At 44.4% G+C, this 20,762-nt stretch overlaps 1 protein-coding gene across 1 annotated transcript; it reads left to right on the top strand.

The window, feature by feature from the left end:
- The first annotated feature begins 748 nt into the window (after positions 1–748).
- LOC127331338 (polyubiquitin 11) lies at positions 749–18,399 on the top strand. The gene is made up of 3 exons (XM_051357455.1): positions 749–1,044; positions 16,868–17,116; positions 17,329–18,399. The coding sequence occupies exons 2-3, from the start codon at positions 16,974–16,976 to the stop codon at positions 17,993–17,995; spliced, it is 810 nt and encodes a 269-aa protein (XP_051213415.1). The 5' UTR covers positions 749–1,044; positions 16,868–16,973; the 3' UTR covers positions 17,996–18,399.
- Positions 18,400–20,762: the final 2,363 nt, after the last annotated feature.

The following is a 20,762-nucleotide window of genomic DNA, read 5'->3' as shown; positions in this document are numbered from 1 at the left end:
AGCCACTGAGCCGTGAGCATGATCGTCGAGCATCTTTGGAAAGCTCAGATGGTAGTATCCCACCAATCAACGAACAAACTCCCATCAGCTGGAATGGTCGTCGGCGAGGAAATCCAGGACGGACACCTTGTGAGAGTGAAAGTTGATTCATGTATTGTTAAAATAGTGTACATGTCTATAGCTAACTACTAATTACGTTTTGATGAATAAGTGCACGATGTTCCAAAACAAACTTCGACCGAATTAATTGAGCAACCAAATCTTAATTATACTATACGTAATTAGTATCATCGGATTCGTATTGAAAAATACTTTCTAATGACGATCTTTGTATATTTGGTGTAATTTTTTGTCAAGGAAAAATACAGAAAAGGAGAATGCCTTATTTATTGAAATAGAGAGAATATTGTACATGCTAACTATAATCTATAAATAACACGGCATCTCGCTTATAGACAACATCTATACTATTTCCTCTGTCCCATAAAGCTTATCCAAGGTTTATCTAAATTCAAATGCAAATTGTCTAGGTACATCTAAATTTTGATAAATCTGACACAAATTTAAGGAACGGAGAGAGTATTAAACTTGTTCTAAAGAATACAGCTGGTAAATAATTCAGATCCTAGATGCATGCTCGGGTGAGATCTCGATGTGTCGCTTAGCATTTTGCCGCTTTAGCCGGACAACTAAAAGAAGTCTATCGTGCTCACGGCAATGCCGAATTCTTCTTCTCCTTTTACCCGGTCGAACAACTAAAAAGGTCCACATCGTGCCAGCGCCTCGCGCTGTTCTCGTCTTGGTCACCGCCACCGAGTCCATCCCATTCCCCAGGCAGCTCCGACCTCCTTCCGCACCTCCACGCGACCACCAGCAACGATTTGAACCGGAACGGATGCGCATGGCACTGGGTGCTATGGAGGAAGCGAGCTCGTGAGGGCCGCAGCAGGTTTTCGTCTGCCGGTGGAGGAGGTGCTTCTGGTCTGCGGCTGCGGGAGGAGATCGAAGGGGATTCCGTGCCAGAGATCATCAAGCCCCCCCCAGGTCTTCTTGTTTAATCTTTCAAACTCCCGTTGTGTCTTATCTGCTAGTAGTTTGTTATGCTCGAGCTGTTTCTCGTAATTGGAGGTTGTCTGGTTAGTAAGACATGCAATTTCTTCTATCTAAAGAAAGACATGAAACATCAACTAAGACTACGAGAACCTCCTATTGCTTAAAGAAAAAGTAGAGAATAGGCGGAGTTGGAATAGAACAGTTGGGTTCAGACCAACCCACTATAATCCATCAAACATTCATTACATTAGTTTGTGTTATTGCTTAATAGTGGAAGATTACACAACAATCCACAATACCAAGCGTTGACCAGATCCCAATGACTTATTGCTCTAACTAACAATTAGCTTACGATTAGGCTCTCCTATACTATAGTCTCTTTAGCATGGATGTACAAGTTTACTCCCTACTCACTAAAAGCAAGAACAATAGTAGAGTCGATTGTTGGCTCTACCACATTGCCATATCATCTAGAGCTAACTTTAAAGCCGGCATGTATAATAGTGAGATACAAGAAAGTACTACTTTAGTGATATATGACCCACCATCTACCCTCACAAAGTGCCTACAAGGATGTGCTAGACCTGGCTCTTGCATTACAGTCCACTTAGCTCCTCTCCCAAAATATAATATTTAATCTCTTAGAGTCAGCTGACTAGGGTTTATTGTACATGCTCTAAGGCTAGTTATAGTGGCAGTAACATATAGTAGTAATTGAATTTCCATTGCAGGTTTGCACGGGAATGGTGTTTTGGCTCATGGGAGCATATGCTCCCTTTATTTTGAAATGTATCTTAGATATATTTTAAAATTATTAGGGTAATATGCTTGTTGTATTATCAGGGGACCAAAGGCCACAATATATAGTACATGTATATGTGCAAATATGCAGGAAGCCCCCTAACATATGGGGAAACTACAATATACAGATATATACATCTAACACCCCCGCCCCCTCAAACTCATGGTGGATCCACAACACTGAATTTGGAGAGTAAGAAGTCATGCTGCGCTCGAGTTTGTGCCTTTGTAAAAAAATCTGCCAACTGCAAATCTGAAGGCACATAATGAACCGCAACAACCGCATCCTGCACCTAAGCACGTGTATAAAAAAACATCAACACCAATATGCTTGGTCAGCTCATGCTTGACCAGATCACGTGCAATACTGATAGCACCTGTACTATCAGACAAAAGCGGAGTGGGTGTCGTAACAGAGACCCCAAAATCTGCAAGCAACCACCGTAACCAGGTCACCTCAGCAATCAACAAAGCCATAGCCCGCAACTCAGCCTCAACACTCGAACGGGAAACCGCTAGCTGTTTCTTTGTCTTCCAAGCAACAAGCGAACCACCAAGAAACACACAGTAAGAAGAAAGTGAATGACGATCCGTAGGATCACTCGCCCACATAGCATCCGAGTAGCAATGGAGCTGGAGAGAGCTGGAACTAGGAAAGAAAAGGCGACGAGTGATCGTGCCACAAAGATAACGAAGAACACGAAGGAGATGACTGTAGTGAATAGTGGTAGGAGCTGAGACAAACTGACTCAGAATATGAACATGATAATAAATATCAGGACGAGTGACAACAAGATAAACAAGACTCCCAACAAGATGGCGATAACGTGTGGGATCGGGAAGAGGATCACCATCAGTAGGACGGAGCCTAACATTAAGCTCCATAGGAGTGTCAACCGTGCGCTCATCCCCAAGAGCAGCACGAGCAAGAAGACCCTGAATGTACTTTTCTTGAGAAATAGAAAAACCATCAGAACGGGAGGAAACCTCAATCCCAAGAAAATAGCGAAGAGGACCAAGACCAGTCATAAGAAACTGATCACGAAGATGAGCCTTGATAAAGGCAATATACTCAGGATCAACACCAGTAATGATCATATCATCAACATAGGAGTGCGTCAACGAGGAGAAGTGTGAACGAAAAGTACTGGATCATGAAAACTAGGAGAGAAACAAGCAGTAGTCACCACAGAGGCAAAGCGCTCGAACCAGGCACGAGGGGCCTGTTTCAGGCCATAAAGAGAACATCGAAGACGACAAACCATCCCATCGGGAACAGAATACCCGGGAGGAGGCTGCATGTAAACCTCCTCACTCAACTCGCCATTAAGAAAAGCATTCTGAACATCAAGTTGGGACACATACCAGCGTCGAACAGAAGCAACAGTAAGAAGAGTACGCATAGTGGTCATATGAGCCACAGGGGCAAAAGTCTCATCATAGTCACGGCCGTGCTCCTGCTGAAAGCCACGAGCCACAAGACGCGCTTTATAGCGCTCAAGAGATCCATCAGAGCGGGTCTTAATTTTATAGACCCACTTACACGTGATAGGATGAAAACAAGATCCAAGGTGCCAGTGCGCTCAAGCGCAGCGATCTCCTCAGCCATGACAAGCCGCCATTCACGATGACGCTCGACTTCCCGATAAGAAGTCGGCTCAAAGACGACAGAGATACCATACTGACTAGGAGAGTAACAGACTGGAGCACGACGCTGACGAACAGGCCGTGTAGAGGGAAGCTCATCGGCAGAAGACGACTCATCATAAGAAGAGGAAGAACGAACATCAGAGGAAGGATCCGAAGCCGGAGAACGAGGAGTACTAGGGGAACTAGACGGAGGAGAGGATGGCGCCGAAGTCGAAGGGAGCGCATCAGAACTAGGAAGTGGAGGAGAAGGGACAGCAGGAGGTGCATCCGGAAAAAGAAGAAAAGAGATATCATCCACCGGGTAAGTACCAGAGGTGGGGCGAGGATAGAAGGGACGCGTCTCATAAAACGTGACATCACGAGAGATGCGCATCCGACGACCATCGGGGTCCCAACAGCGATAGCCCTTATGCTCATCACTGTATCCAAGAAAAACACACTCAACAGACTGAGCGGTCAGTTTGGTGCGCTCGCGAGGAGGGAGAAGGACATAGCAAACGCAACAAAATAAACGAAGAGTCGAGTAGTCTGGAGAGCTACCAGAAAGACGCTCGAGAGGAATGCCACCTTGAAGGGTAGCAGAAGTAAGTCGACGTAGCGACAGCCTCAGCCCAGAAATGCAGCGGAAGAGAGGAAACAATCATCATAGCACGAGTAGTCTCAAGAATATGACGATGCTTACGCTCGGTGACACCATTTTGAGCATGGGCGCCGGGACACGAGAACTGAGCCAGGGTGCCTTGCTCAGCAAGGACACCACGCAGGTGCTATGAGATATACTCTCCTGCAGAATCAGCAATAACACACGAATAGGCATGGAATAATGAGTACGAACCATGGCCGCAAAGCTCTGATAAATAGAGAGCACCTCACTGCGAGAGCGCATAAAAAACAACCAGGTGTACCATGAAAAATCATCAATAAACAAAATATAGTATCGATGACCCCCTTTGGAAGGAAAGGAAGCCGGACCCCAAACATCCGAATGTACTAAATCAAAAGGTCGCTTAGATGCAGACACACTAGTAGGACAGGGAAGCTGAATCTGTTTGCCTAACCTACAACCCTGACACGAATGTAAAGACACATCTCATGAGACAGACCACAGAAGACCACGGCGAACTAATGACGATAAACGAGAGCCACAAAGGTGACCCAGCCGATGATACCACTGCTGAAAAGATCCAGTGACAGAAGCAGCAACCGCAGGAGAATTGACAGATGAAGTGGCAGCAGAGAGAACGCGAAGCCAGTCTAACTCCCAGAGCCCCAGGGACTCAAGGCTGCGAGGGCCAGCTCCAACCAGGACCTGTGTACGGCGGTCCTGAACAACACAAGAATCAGCATCAAGAATGACGCGACAAGCAGAATCAGTAAGCCGACTAGCAGAAAACAGGTTCATATTAAGACTAGGAACATGAGAAACATCAGGAACAGAAAAAGAGGAAGTAGAAAGGGTGTGATGTCTACGGGAGCTTCTATTCTTGTAGACAGTGTTGGGCCTCCAAGAGCAGAGGTTTGTAGAACAGCAGCAAGTTTCCCTTAAGTGGATCACCCAAGGTTTATCGAACTCAGGGAGGAAGAGGTCAAAGATATCCCTCTCATGCAACCCTGCAACCACAAAGCAAGAAGTCTCTTGTGTCCCCAACACACCTAATAGGTGTACTAGTTCGGCGAAGAGATAGTAAAATACAGGTGGTATGAATATATATGAGCAATGGCAACGGCACCAGAAAAGTGCTTTGCCCAGGACAGTAAACAAGCAGTAGTAACGCAGTAAAACAGTAAACAAGCAGCGATAGCAGTATTTAGGAACAAGGCCTAGGGATTAGACTTTCACTAGTGGACACTCTCAACATTGATCACATAACAGAATAGATAAATGCATACTCTACACTCTTGTTGGATGATGAACACATTGCGTAGGGCTACAAGAGCACCTCAATGCCGGAGTTAACAAGCTCCACAATTCAATGTTCATATTTAAATAACCTTAGAGTGCATGAAAGATCATTATGACTAAACCAAGTACTAACATAGCATGCACACTGTCACCTTCATGCTAAGAAAGGAGGAATAGATCAAATCAATACCATCATAGCAATAGTTAACTTCATAATCTACAAGAGATCATAATCATAGCCTACGCCAAGTACTAACACGGATGCACACACTGTCACCATTACACCGTGTAGGAGGAATAGAACTACTTTAATAACATCACTAGAGTAGCACATAGATAAATTGTGATACAAAACACATTGCAATCATAAAGAGATATAAATAAGCACTTCACTATGCCATTCATAACAGTGAATAAGTATTCTGTGAAATATAGCCTAAGAGACCCACACGGTGCACACACTGTCACCTTTACACACGTGGGACAAGGAGTCTCCGGAGATCACATAAGTAAAATTCACTTGACTAGCATAACGACATCTAGATTACAAGCATCATCATATGAATCTCAATCATGTAAGGCAGCTCATGAGATTATTGTATTGAAGTACATAGGAGAGAGATGAACCACATAGCTACCGGTACAGCCCCGAGCCTCGATGGAGAACTACTCCCTCCTCATGGGAGCAGCAGCGTTGATGAAGATGGCGGTGGAGATGGCAGCGGTGTCGATGGAGAAGCCTTCCGGGGGCACTTCCCTGCTCCGGCAGCGTGCTGGAACAGAGACTCCTGTCCCCCAGATCTTGGCTTCGCGATGGCGGCGGCTACAGAAGGTTTCTGTGGGTTTCGTCAATTGGTATCGGGGTTTTTAGGTCAGGGGCTTCTTATAGGCGAAGAGGCGGCGCCAGAGGGTCGAAGGGGCGCCGACACCATAGGGGGGCACGGGCCACCCCTAGGCCGCGCCAGGCATAGGTGTGGTGGGCCTGTGGCCCCCCTCTGGTCCTTCTCGGGTGTTCTGGAAGCTCCCGGGGAAAATAGGGACCTGGGCGTTGATTTCGTCCGATTCCGAGAATATTTCTTTACTAGGATTTCTGAAACCAAAAACAGCAGAAAACAGGAACTGGCACTGCGGCATCTCGTCAATAGGTTAGTTCCAGAAAATGCATAAATATGACATATAATGTGTACAAAACATGTAGATATCATCAATAATGTGGCATGGAACATAAGAAATTATCGATACGTCGGAGACGTATCAGCATCCCCAAGCTTAGTTCCTGCTCGTCCCGAGCAGGTAAACGATAACAAAGATAATTTCTGAAGTGACATGCCATCATAACCTTGATCATAATATTGTAAGCATATGTAATGAATGCAGCGATCAAAACAATGGTAATGACATGAGTAAACAACTGAATCATAGAACAAAGACTTTTCATGAATAGTATTTCAAGACAAGCATCAATAAGTCTTGCATAAGAGTTAACTCATAAAGCAATAATTCAAAGTAAAGGTATTGAAGCAACATAAAGGAAGATGAAGTTTCAGCGGTTGCTTTCAACTTGTAACATGTATATCTCATGGATAGTTGTCAATGCAAAGCAATATAACAAGTGCAATATGCAAGTATGTAGGAATCAATGCACAGTTCACACAAGTGTTTGCTTCTTGAGGTGGAGAGAAATAGGTGAACTGACTCATCATAAAAGTAAAAGAATGGTCCTTCAAAGAGGAAAGCATCGATTGCTATATTTGTGCTAGAGCTTTGATTTTGAAAACAAGAAACAATTTTGTCAACGGTAGTAATAAAGCACATGTATTATGTAAATTATATCCTACAAGTTGCAAGCCTCATGCATAGTATACTAATAGTGCCCGCACCTTGTCCTAATTAGCTTGGATTTACATGGATTATCATAGCATAGCACATGTTTCAACCAAGTGTCACAAAGGGGTACCTCTATGCCGCCTGTACAAAGGTCTAAGGAGAATGCTCGCATTGGATTTCTCGCTTTTGGTTATTCTCAACTTAGACATCCATACCGGGACAACATAGACAACAGATAATGGACTCCTCTTTAATGCATAAGCATTCAACAACAGATAATATTCTCATAAGAGAGTGAGGTTTGTTGTCCAAACTGAAACTTCCACCATGGATCATGGCTTTAGTTAGCGGCCCAATGTTCTTCTCTAACAATATGCATACTCAAACCATTTGATCATGATAAATCACTCTTACTTCAGACAAGACGAACATGCATAGCAACTCACATGATATTCAACAAAGAAATAGTTGATGGCGTCCCCAGGAACATGGTTATCGCACAACAAGCAACTTAATAAGAGATAAAGTGCATAAGTACATATTCAATACCACAATAGTTTTTAAGCTATTTGTCCCATGAGCTATATATTGTAAAGGTAGAGGATAGAAATTTAAAGATAGCACTCAAGCAATTTACTTTGGAATGGCGGAAAAATACCATGTAGTAGGTAGGTATGGTGGACACAAATGGCATAGTGGTTGGCTCAAGGATTTTGGATGCATGAGAAGTATTCCCTCTCGATACAAGATTTAGGCTAGCAAGGTTATTTGAAACAAACACAAGGATGAACCGGTGCAGCAAAACTCACATAAAAGACATATTGTAAACATTATAAGACTCTACACCGTCTTCCTTGTTGTTCAAACTCAATACTAGAAATTATCTAAACTTTAGAGAGACCAATTATGCAAACCAAATTTTAACAAGCTCTATGTATTTCTTCATTAATAGGTGCAAAGTATATGATGCAAGAGCTTAATCATGAGCACAACAATTGCCAAGTATCAAATTATCCAAGACATTTTACCAATTACTACATGTAGCATTTTCCAATTCCAACCATATAACAATTTAACGAAGGAGAAACTTTCGCCATGAACACTAAGGATAAAGCTAAGAACACATGTGTTCATATGAACCAGCGGAGCGTGTCTCTCTCCCACACAAGCATGATGTAATCCAATTTATTCAAAAACAAACAAAAATAAAAGCACACAGACGCTCCAAGTAAAGCACATAAGATGTGACCGAATAAAAATATAGTTTCAGGGGAGGAACCTGATAATGTTGTCGATGAAGAAGGGGATGCCTTGGACATCCCCAAGCTTAGATGCTTGAGTCTTCTTGAAATATGCAGGGATGAACCACCGGGGCATCCCCAAGCTTAGACTTTTCACCCTTCTTGATCATAGTATATCATCCTCCTCTCTTGACCCTTGAAAACTTCCTCCACACCAAACTTAAAGCAAACTCATTAGAGGGTTAGTGCATAATCAAAAACTCACATGTTCAGAGGTGACGCAATCATTTTTAACACTTCTGGACATTGCACAAAGCTACTGGATGGTAATGGAACAAAGAAATCCATCCAACACAGCAAAACAGGCAATGCGAAATAAAAGGCAGAATCTGTCAAAACAGAACAGTCCGTAAAGACGAATTTTTACGAGGCACCAGACTTGCTCAGATGAGAAAACTCAAAACTAATGAAAGTTGCGTACATATCTGAGGAACACGCACGTAAATTGGCATATTTTTCTGAGTTACCTATAGAGAAAACAGCCCAGATTCGTGACAGATAGAAATCTGTTTCTGCGCAGAAATCCAAATCTAGTATCAACCTTCGATTAGAGGCTTCACTTGGCACAACAAATCACAAAACTAAGATCAGGAGAGGTTGCTACAGTAGTAAACAACTTCCAAGACACAAATATAAAACAAAGTACTGTAGCAAAATAACACATGGGTTATCTCCCAAGAAGTTCTTTTCTTTATAGCCATTAAGATGGGCTCAGCAGTTTTAATGATGCACTCATAAGAAATAGTATTTGAAGCAAAAGAGAGCATCAAGAGGCAAATTCAAAACACACTTAAGTCTAACATGCTTCCTATGAAAAGGAATCTTGTAAATAAACAAGTTCAAGAAGCATAATGCAACAAGCATAGAAAGATAAAACAAGTGTAGCTTAAAAAAATTCAGCACATAGAGAGGCATTTTAGTAACATGAAAATTTCTACAAACATATTTTCCTCTCTCATAATAAATTTCAGTAGCATCATGAGCAAACTCAACAATATAACTATCACATAAAGCATTCTTATCATGAGTCTCATGCATAAAACTATTGCTACTCCCAACATAAGCATAATCAATTTTACTAGTTGTAGTGGGAGCAAATTCAACAAAGTAGCTATCATTATTATTTTCATCATCAAATATAGGAGGTATATTGTAATCATAATCAAATTTATCCTCCATAACAGGTGGAACCAAAAGACCAATATCATTATAATCATCATAAATAGGAGGTAAAGTATCATCAAAGTAAATTTTATCCTCAATGCTTGCGGGACTAAAAAGATCATGCTCATCAAAACCAGCTTCCCCAAGCTTAGAATTTTCCATATCATTAGCAACAATGGTGTTCAAAGTATTCATGCTAACATGTTCCATGGGTTTTTTAATTTTCGGATCAAACCATCCATGTTTTAAATCAGGAAATAGAATAAGAAGCTCATTGTTGTCCATTATGCCAAACTAGTGTAAACAAGAAACAAAAAGATGCAATTGCAGGATCTAAAGGAAATAACTTCGAGCACAAACACAATGGCGCCAGAAAAGTACTGTTACCTGGAACCGAAGTGTGAGTGCCTTTTACCTTTCCTCCCCGGCAACGGCGCCAGAAAAGTGCTTGATGTCTACGGGAGCTTCTATTCTTGTAGACAGTGTTGGGCCTCCAAGAGCAGAGGTTTGTAGAACAGCAGCAAGTTTCCCTTAAGTGGATCACCCAAGGTTTATCGAACTCAGGGAGGAAGAGGTCAAAGATATCCCTCTCATGCAACCCTGCAACCACAAAGCAAGAAGTCTCTTGTGTCCCCAACACACCTAATAGGTGTACTAGTTCGGCGAAGAGATAGTAAAATACAGGTGGTATGAATATATATGAGCAATGGCAACGGCACCAGAAAAGTGCTTTGCCCAGGACAGTAAACAAGCAGTAGTAACGCAGCAGTAGTAACGCAGTAAAACAGTAAACAAGCAGCGATAGCAGTATTTAGGAACAAGGCCTAGGGATTACACTTTCACTAGTGGACACTCTCAACATTGATCACATAACAGAATAGATAAATGCATACTCTACACTCTTGTTGGATGATGAACACATTGCGTAGGGCTACAAGAGCACCTCAATGCCGGAGTTAACAAGCTCCACAATTCAATGTTCATATTTAAATAACCTTAGAGTGCATGAAAGATCATTATGACTAAACGAAGTACTAACATAGCATGCACACTGTCACCTTCATGCTAAGAAAGGAGGAATAGATCAAATCAATACCATCATAGCAATAGTTAACTTCATAATCTACAAGAGATCATAATCATAGCCTACGCCAAGTACTAACACGGATGCACACACTGTCACCATTACACCGTGTAGGAGGAATAGAACTACTTTAATAACATCACTAGAGTAGCACATAGATAAATTGTGATACAAAACACATTGCAATCATAAAGAGATATAAATAAGCACTTCACTATGCCATTCATAATAGTGAATAAGTATTCTGTGAAATATAGCCTAAGAGACCCACACGGTGCACACACTGTCACCTTTACACACGTGGGACAAGGAGTCTCCGGAGATCACATAAGTAAAATTCACTTGACTAGCATAACGACATCTAGATTACAAGCATCATCATATGAATCTCAATCATGTAAGGCAGCTCATGAGATTATTGTATTGAAGTACATAGGAGAGAGATGAACCACATAGCTACCGGTACAGCCCCGAGCCTCGATGGAGAACTACTCCCTCCTCATGGGAGCAGCAGCGTTGATGAAGATGGCGGTGGAGATGGCAGCGGTGTCGATGGAGAAGCCTTCCGGGGGCACTTCCCTGCTCCGGCAGCGTGCCGGAACAGAGACTCCTGTCCCCCAGATCTTGGCTTCGCGATGGCGGCGGCTACATAAGGTTTCTGTGGGTTTCGTCAATTGGTATCGGGGTTTTTAGGTCAGGGGCTTCTTATAGGCGAAGAGGCGACGCCAGAGGGTCGAAGGGGCTCCGACACCATAGGGGGGCGCGGGCCACCCCTAGGCCACGCCAGGCATAGGTGTGGTGGGCCTGTGGCCGCCCTCTGGTCCTTCTCGGGTGTTCTGGAAGCTCCCGGGGAAAATAGGGACCTGGGCGTTGATTTCGTCCGATTCCGAGAATATTTCTTTACTAGGATTTCTGAAACCAAAAACAGCAGAAAACAGGAACTGGCACTGCGGCATTTCGTCAATAGGTTAGTTCCAGAAAATGCATAAATATGACATATAATGTGTACAAAACATGTAGATATCATCAATAATGTGGCATGGAACATAAGAAATTATCGATACGTCGGAGACGTATCAGGGTGCCTCGACTGGAAACAGGAAGAGAGGTACCATCAACCGTGAGAACACGGACAAGAGAAACAAGAGAGCGAAGAGCAGAAAGAATAGAAGACGCGGAAGTCATATGAAAAGAAGCTCCAGAATCCAGATACCACGGGGATGACGTACCTGACTGTGTAGAAGGTGGTGGTCGCGTGGTGTCAGAAGAGCTAGGCACAGAACCAACACTACCCGACGAGGAAGAGCCTGTAGCAGCGAGCAGACCACGAAGACCACGGAGAACGTCCTGATCAGATAGCGCAACAGCAGAAGATCTTGAAGAACCAGCCTGCCGACGAGCATGGTACCGCTTACGTAAGCTAGGATCTCTCTTCCAGCAGCTAGAGACATCATGGCCAGACCTGCCACAGTAGGTGCAGGGAGGTGATGTCATACCACGAGGCTGCTGAGGCTGACTCTGGCCCTGGACCGGAGGAGTAGAGAGTATCGGCGGTGCTGGAGACCGCGACGAAGCTGGCGGCATAGGAGGACCACGACCAGATGGCACAGGAGGACCACGAGCAGCAAGTACAGAGGGAACCTAAAGAAGACCAGCACCACGAAGACGAGTCTCCTCAGCACGAAGCTCAGCCAGTACCTCAGAGAGCGGAACACGACCACGGGCAAGCAGCTGTGCACGACGCGGCTCAAACTCCTTGCGGAGCCGCGATAAGAACTCATAGACGCGCTGAAACTCCAGATCCACGCGCACAATCAGACAGCAGGGACAGGTGACACACACAGCTGTACGAAGAGAATCAATCTGACGCCAAATAGCAGCACTCTGAGTGTAGAACTCATCAATAGTAGAATCACCTTGCTGAAGGGCATGCTCCTGGCGGACCACAAATAGGTAAAGAGCATCCCCAGACAGCTGATAGCGCTAACGAAGAAAATCCCACTGAGCAGCAGCAGTGGGAAGACCCATGAACTCAGCAGCATACTGAGGCAAAACACTGGAAGTGAGAACAGCAGCAGCACGAGCATCCTCATCTATCCACTGAGTGTAGTCAGTCAGATCCAATCGATATGTCGCAATAGCAGTAGAGTGGTCCTGAACCTTCCGGTCATACTCAGCCAGAGCAGTATCATCAGCACTCTTGGCTGCATCCTTGTCCGCCTGAGTAGCATCGGGGGCAAGGGCAACGGGCATCGGTGCAATAGGCTTCGGAGGAGCAACAGGGCACGGCAGACATGAGACCTCGCCAGAAAGCACACCCCAAAGACGAAGACCGCGCATGAAGGCAGCGAAATCAGGATAATTCGCGCCATCAAAAATCATCGGGCAGCGAGGAATCGCAACATAGCCCGACGAGGAAGACATATCTCTCTCTCTTTTTTCAGATCAGATTAGGTCACGCACGCAAATCCCGATTCTGCAGGACGCCAAGGCCGGCGACGGAGACTGACGGCTGGTGGGCGGGAGGCGGCGTCAGGCGAGCGGCCGGGGCGGCCGGGGCGGACCGGGGGAGAGGCAGGGCGGGGCGGCCGGGCGGGCCGGCTGCAGAGAGGAGGGCGGCCGGGGCCGGAGAGGAGGGCGACCGGGACGGGCCGGAGTCGGAGACGGGCGGCCGGGGCGGGCGGCGGCGGAGACGGGCGAGCCGGCGGTGGAGAGGAGCGGCCGGGGCCAGGGGAGAGGCGGCGGGCGGCGAAGATGGGCGGGCGACGGGCGGCCGGGGACGGAGAGGTCCGGGCGACGGGGAAGAGGCGGCGGCGGCGGTCGAACGCGGCGGCAGGTTGCGGGGCGGGCGACGGCGGTGGCTGCGAGGAGCTAACCTAGAGCTCTGATACCATGTTATGATAATATGCTTGTTGTATTACCAGGGGGCCAAAGGCCACAATATATAGTACATGTACAAGTGCAAATATGCAGGAAGCCCCCTAACATATGGGGAAACTACAATATACAGATATATACATCTAACAAAAATGACAAAAAATTTGAAACAAAAACTTGCATGTACATCACGTGCTACACTCTGTCATAGTTGTTTTATGAAAAATCGACTTATCACCGTGGCGTGTGTAAAAAAGACAAAATTTAGTGCTGAAAATTAGGTTTTTCACAATATAAGTTTTCTCTTTTTTACCTAGACCATAAAAATATCGTTTTTTCGCGAAACTTGACGAACACACATGTATTGTGGAGATGTACATGTAGAATTTTTTATCAAATTTTTTTGACACTTCGAAATATATTTGTTTGACATAGGGAGCATATACACCTAGAAGTCGAATTGAATTTCCTTTGCACATATTACAAATCTATGTTACTATCTTTATAGTGGTTAATAACATATATGTGGTACATGCAAACTCAAATTTATTAGGTTGTAGATCAATCTTGTCTTGAAAAGTGTGATTTTCTGATAACATATAGTTACCACAAGCACTTCTCTCCTTATTTAATGACATGACTTATCATCAAAATCTCTAGTTCACTTCTCATGCGGGTGCATGTTACTATCTTAGTTACTTCCACTATAAGTTATACAAAACGGAGTGGTGTTTTGGCACCCGGGAGCATATGCTCCCGGTTTTTAAATTTTATTTAAAATACACTTTTAAAATATTGAAAAGTTTGGACATAAAATTTAATAGATACATCTCGAAGTTCTACACGTTCACAAAGTGGTTCCACGGAAAACCGACACTTTTATTGTCGTGTGTAAAAAAGACAAATTTTGGTGCAAAAAAAAGGCAGTGTAGGTGACGTATTTTTGTCTTTTTTAGACAAGTCATAAAAAATGTTGGTTTTTTGCAAAACTTGATGTACGTACGTAGAATGTCGATACGTAAGCGTGGAAATTTTTGTTTGAATTTTTTTGAAATTTCAAAATGTTTTTCCGGTGGCAGGAGCATATGCTCCCATGTGCCGAATTGAGTTTCTGCGCCTTTAGTTGATGACCTATTCAAGTTATGAGAATGGGGTAAATATGAGATAAGATGCTTCGGCAAGCAAAGTTTTCCAATTAAGGAAGCCTTTTTATGGTTGGTTAATGATATTTTTTTTCAAAATGGGAGCCTCGTCATAGCGTTTACATCAAAATGATGCACACGGCTTCGGTTTTATTGCATAGAGTTAAGTATCTAATGTTTTACATCTCATAGTCATAGGTCGCATAAAGTTAAAATATAAATCAACCATCTAAACAAGATAAACAATGCTTCTATATGCAACTTAGAGACGATTAGAATGCAGCCAACCACCCTGACCGAAGATAGCACATACAACCGTTATCAAACGATTGCACCTAGTATCTATAGGCTCCCGTTGATCGGCACAAAGGATGTAAGACCACATGTGAATTGATGAAAGCAACCCTGTGAATAACCTGCCGAAAATTTGGTTTTGCAAACTTGTTAAAAATCACATCATTTCAGTAATTCCAAATTACCGAAACTAAAGCACACACCAACATAAATACGAACTGTGGTCTTCTTATATATTCCATTCAGCCAATTACAAAACAAGTTAGTAACATTGACAGGAGGTGAAATAAACAACTGATCAACAAGTTCTTTATGTTTGCAGAACACACGGATTTGTGCACCAATTTCAACGCCTTTTAGCTTGGTTATGTTAAGTTAATGACACCTTCTTATAAAGAAATCACATGAATATCTTAATCTTCGGCAGTACTTTAGTCCTACAAATAATGAGCATACATCAAGTTTACATACAATACCAGATGTAGTAGGCGCCATACAAATTTATTTGTTTCATCATTAAGTGTTATATCCATCAATCTACGCAGTAGATCAATCCATGCCTCCCATTTATCATGCTTGAGTGCTCTAGTAAATCCTATATTTAAAAGGCGCATACGACATAACGTCCTCTACAAAATATCCTTATGTCTAGCAATATTATAAAGGGATGGAAAGTGTGTAGATAATGAGGTGTCACCCAACCAGATGTCCTCCCAAAATCTGGTACTATTTTCATCCCATATAGAAAAAGCACCATGTTTGAAGAAATCATCTTTTGCCCTAATAATTCCTTTCTAAAACGGAGAGTCAGAGGATTTGGATACTTATTTTGCATGTTTTAGCACAAAGATACTTATTTTGCAACAACTCCTGACATACATATTTTTCAGAAAGGAGTTTAAATAGCTATTTACTAAGTAAACACCTATTCTTGATGTCAAGTACTTTGATAACCATGCCCCTTGATCTTTTGGTCGACAGATAATGTTCTATTTAGTCAGCATGCATTTCATTTTTAAGTCATCATTTCACCAAAAAGAAGAGAGACCTATAGAAATCCAATCTTCTATGAACCCTTTTGGGTATCTCGAAGAAACACAACTCGAACATTGGAAGGCTTGTTATGATAGAATTAATTAGGACACAATGATCTCCATATGAAAGCTTCTTTCGTAGCCATGGCGCCAAATTTTCCTCAAAGCGGTCCTCAACTGACTTTCATTCTTTATTCATCAACCTCCAATAATGGATAGGTATGTATGCCGAGATAATTAAAAGGTAGAGATCCAACCTCACAAGAAAAAATTGTACGGTAGTCATCCTCAACCTCTTTAGGCTTACCAAAGCAAAAATAAATCTCTTTTATGAAAGTTTACCTTAAACTGGAAAGCTGCTCGAATAAAAAGAATTAACTTCATATTTACGGCTTCTAAATCATGCTCCTTAAATAATATGGAATCATCTGCGTATGTTTATGATATTTATGCCTATACAAATTTTCTGGATTGAGCACACATGGAATATTTGCTTGGTTCGGTATGTGCTTGTGATACCAATGCATTTACGCTCCTTAGTAGCCAGCCGCAAGCCAACATTTTGATTTCTGACGATTCAAGAACACACGTCAGCCTTTCTATTACCGTGACAAGGAATATGCGTCAGGTTAAATTAACCTAATGGTTATTACTCCCCTCATCCCCTCACATTCTAAATAATCCTTCACGCCTTGTTGTTCGACGAACTCACGTGGTCACGCTCGTCTCCTAAACAGCTCCGCTACCGCCTGCCTTCTTCGGCTTGACACCTCAGGCCTCAACGCCTGCCTGGTATCTGAGCGCGAGCAGCGAGCAAAATAACGCAGCACACTGCTGCCCGGGATGAATGCAGAAGAGGAGGTTGCCTTGATAGGCGTAGCAGCTGAGGAAGAATCAGAGGCAGCAGGGCAGGCGGTGGGGACGGCGCGAGTTAGATTGTCAAGAAATCGGAAGCGGGGGCGCGACTACACGGGCGACAATCAGCAGTAATTCTCCTATTTCATCACAATTCTTTATTTCTATTTTGATGTCCAGTGTAGTGTAGCAAAGCACTCAATGTAGATTTCAATTTTGATGTTGTGGGACACTCCTAGAGATATTTCATCACAATTCTTTATTTCTATTTTGATGTCCAGTGTAGTGTAGCAAAGCTGGATGGAAGCATTTTGTCTAATTTTTTTTATGTTTGCTCATACAGAATGCATCTCTTTGTGAAGAGTCCCACCGGCAGGATAATCTGCCTCAGGGTCCAGCTATCAGATACCTTGTATACCGTCAAGGCCAAAATTCAGGAACATCAACGCCTTTTCTTTGACGGACTACAACTAGATGACAACCTTACATTGGCTGATTATGGCATCGAGCATGAATCCACCCTTGACCTCCAGGACAGCATGCAAATCCATGTAATGGAGACGCTAGCAGGCAGGACCATCACTCTCGAGGTTGACAGCTTAGACACAATTGGCGAGGTGAAGTCCAAGATTCAAGATAATCAGGGCTTTCCCAAGGGTCAGCAGTGCCTCATCTTTGCCGACAAACAGCTAGAGGACGACAGCACCTTGGCAGACCTCAACATTTGGAAGGAGTCCACTCTTCTCCTTGTCCTTCGCCCGGCCAGTTCAAGACGTGGGATGCAGATCTTCGTGAAGATGCTGGTTGGAAAGATCATTCCTATTGAGGTTGAGAGCTTAGATACCATCGACAATGTGATCCTGAAGATCTATGAGGTGGAAGGCTGTCCCCCAATACGGCAACGCCTCATCTTTGCTGGCAAGCAGCTGCAGAACGACCGCACCCTTGCGTACTATAACATTCAGAAGGACTCTACCCTCCATATGGTGTACTGCCTTTGTGGTTGTTGAGATGGATGCCATAGTCATTTCCAGTATTGACGGCGTCTCTTTCCAGTGTAATTTATCACTAAAACTATCGGTGCAGCACTCTTATTTTCAGTGGCGGTGTGTCATCACTTACTATCATGTCTAGTGCGTTAATGTCTTGGTACTTGTTAACCAAAAAGGGAGTTCATGGGTCTGTGTTGGCATCAATTCATCGAGAAATATATAAACAGCAGTGCCCTGCATCAGTCATTCTCTAGTACCTGACTATTTTCTCATGCAGTCCTTGCTCTTGTAAGTGACAAAAAGAGCTGTTGCATTCTTCCAGTAGTCACTACGAAGGCACACTTTCCTTGTGTTCTTGCTCGTTTATATGTATTGGTCAGCCTTGTAGATACACTATCTGTTGGAAGTGTTAACGTTCTTTCTGTATTGTTCTATGATAACCCAAATAAAAGCTAGACGATAACATCAGCTGTCAATTTTCATTCGGTGGTCGATATTAAGGGTTGCATATTCTGTCTTTCACTTATAGATCGATGCGTTGTAGCAACTCTGAAGTGCTCCTAAGGGCATCTCTAACCGATCCCCAATAAGTGGTTAGAGGAGTAAAATTTGAGAGACATGCATCTAACCGAACTCCTAAATGTTTGGCATCTTTCATCCATTTTATCCTCGCCACCATATACCGCTTTTGATCCCCTCTATTCCGCATCTCCAAATGTGGCTCGATTTTTTTCTTGGCATTCTACAAAAATATTTCACCTCTTCCATCTAATTTTTTTAAACTCGTGTTCTCTCCCATATTTAGTTTCAAAAATGGGCTCAAAGTTTGCTTCGCTCGCGCGTGTAAATTTTCATCCGGATTGACCGGGCTCCTTTTTCCTTCCCTGGCTCGTTTCCTCGAGGGTACTTTTCATTTTTCCTCGTGTGGCGCTGGCTCCCGATCGGAACTTTCCCCGATCGACGATCCCTGGATCCCATCTCCGCGCGCTCGACCGCCTCACGCGCGCTGCTCCCGCACGCGCTGCCGCATGCCTGCGCTCTGCCCATGGACCGCTTCCTTGTTCGGCGTCCACGCGCGCGCGACGCGGCCGGCTGCTCGCTCTATCTGGCTCGCGCGCGCCCATACTCGCACGCACGCACGCACGCAGCCGCGCGCGCCCGCGTTAACCGAGCCGCTGCCTAATTTTCCGCATTGTCACACGCCCAGCGCCCCGCATCGCTCCTACTGCCCTGCGCGCCTTGCTTGCTTCCTCGATCTCATCATACGCCCTGCTCTGGCCCCCACGCGCCGCTCAGCTCGCCACGCACACGTCACCAGCGTCCGCCTGCGCGCGACTCCTTGATTCTCGCATGCGCCTGCTGTCGCCCGGCCATCTCCTGCCGCGCACCGCGCCTTGTGTTCTTGCTTTTTCCCTACTGCGTGCTGGCTCTCTTCTCTTCCTTAAGTCGCTCAGTTGATGGGCCGGTATGACCGGGGTCAACCGGACAATCATCCATGTTGCTTTTCTCCCTGCCTTCGTTTTCAGTAGGCTCAACCAGTACGACCAGGTACACAGCCAGTCATACCGGCCACTCTGTTTTTCTGCGCGAAAATTGCCCACAACAGCCAGTAAAACTTAATATTTCTCCTTTTTTTTCCCTCCTCGATCGAGGTTACCAACTTTATTCTTTCATCTGCCATTGATAAAATGCATGTGTTGATCTATTCATAATGTTATGTAATGGTTTTTGATATACTTAATTATTTAATACAGATAAATCGGCAATAGATGTACGATGTCCGACGCACTTCTGAATTCTTTACGGGCCTGCATTATTTTATCGATGTGGATGAGGCAAACAATCAGGATGGTTTATCGGTTGTCCATGTGTAGGATAACGTTGCATAGAAAACAAAAATTTTCCTACCGCGAACACGCAATCCAAGCCAAGATGCAATCTAGAAGACGGTAGCAACGAGGGGTTTATCGAGTCTCACCCTTGAAGAGATTCCAAAGCCTACAAGAGTAGGCTCTTGTTGCTGCGGTAGACGTTCACTTGCCGCTTGCAAAAGCGCGTAGAAGATCTTGATCACGATCGCTTCCGGCGCCACGAATGGGTAGCACCTCCGTACTCGGTCACACGTTCGGTTGTTGATGAAGACGACGTCCACCTCCCCGTTCCAGCGGGCAGCGGAAGTAGTAGCTCCTCTTGAATCCGACAGCACGACGGCGTGGTGTCGGTGGTGGTGGAGAAATCCGGCGGAGCTTCGCTTAAGCGTGCGGGATGTGGTGGAGGAGAGAGACCGCTAGGGTTTGGGGAGAGAGGGGGGTTGGGCGCCGGCCCTCTAAGGGGTGCGGCCAAGGCTGAGGCTTGAAGTGGTCAGCCCCCTCTCCTATGCCCCTCATTATATAGGTAGAAGCCCCAAAAGTTCTAGTCTAAGTCTTCGAATAAGACCCCAACACTAAAACCTCCCATACGTGGGAAACCTACTCAAGGAGGGAGTCCTACCCAAGGTGGGACTCCCACCTTTCCTTGAGGTGGGTTGGCCGGCCACCCTAGGGGAGTCCACCTTGGACTCCTCCCCTTTAGGGTTGGCTGGTCATGCAAAGTGGAGTCCCTCCGGGACTCTACTTTCCATGGTGATTTCTTCCGGACTTTTCTAGAACCTTCTAGAACCTGCCATAAATGCACCGGATCATTTCCAAACTTGGAATATGACTTCCTATATATGAATCTTATTCTCCGGACCATTTCGGAACTCCTCGTGATGTCCGGGATCTCATCCGGGACTCCGAACAAATAT

The sequence above is a fragment of the Lolium perenne genome, chromosome 2, assembly GCF_019359855.2.
Source record: "Lolium perenne isolate Kyuss_39 chromosome 2, Kyuss_2.0, whole genome shotgun sequence".
In the NCBI taxonomy this organism is placed as follows: Eukaryota; Viridiplantae; Streptophyta; class Magnoliopsida; order Poales; family Poaceae; genus Lolium; species Lolium perenne.
The sequence above is the reverse complement of the archived record's forward strand: the minus strand, read 5'-3'. Positions and strand labels throughout refer to the sequence as shown.

Coding starts and splice junctions, on each gene's coding strand:
- LOC127331338 (XM_051357455.1), top strand. CDS start 16,974: ATGAATGCAGAAGAGGAGGTTGCCTTGATAGGCGTAGCAGCTGAGGAA. Junction 17,117..17,328: donor TACACGGGCGACAATCAGCA/GTAATTCTCCTA, acceptor TTGCTCATACAG/AATGCATCTCTTTGTGAAGA.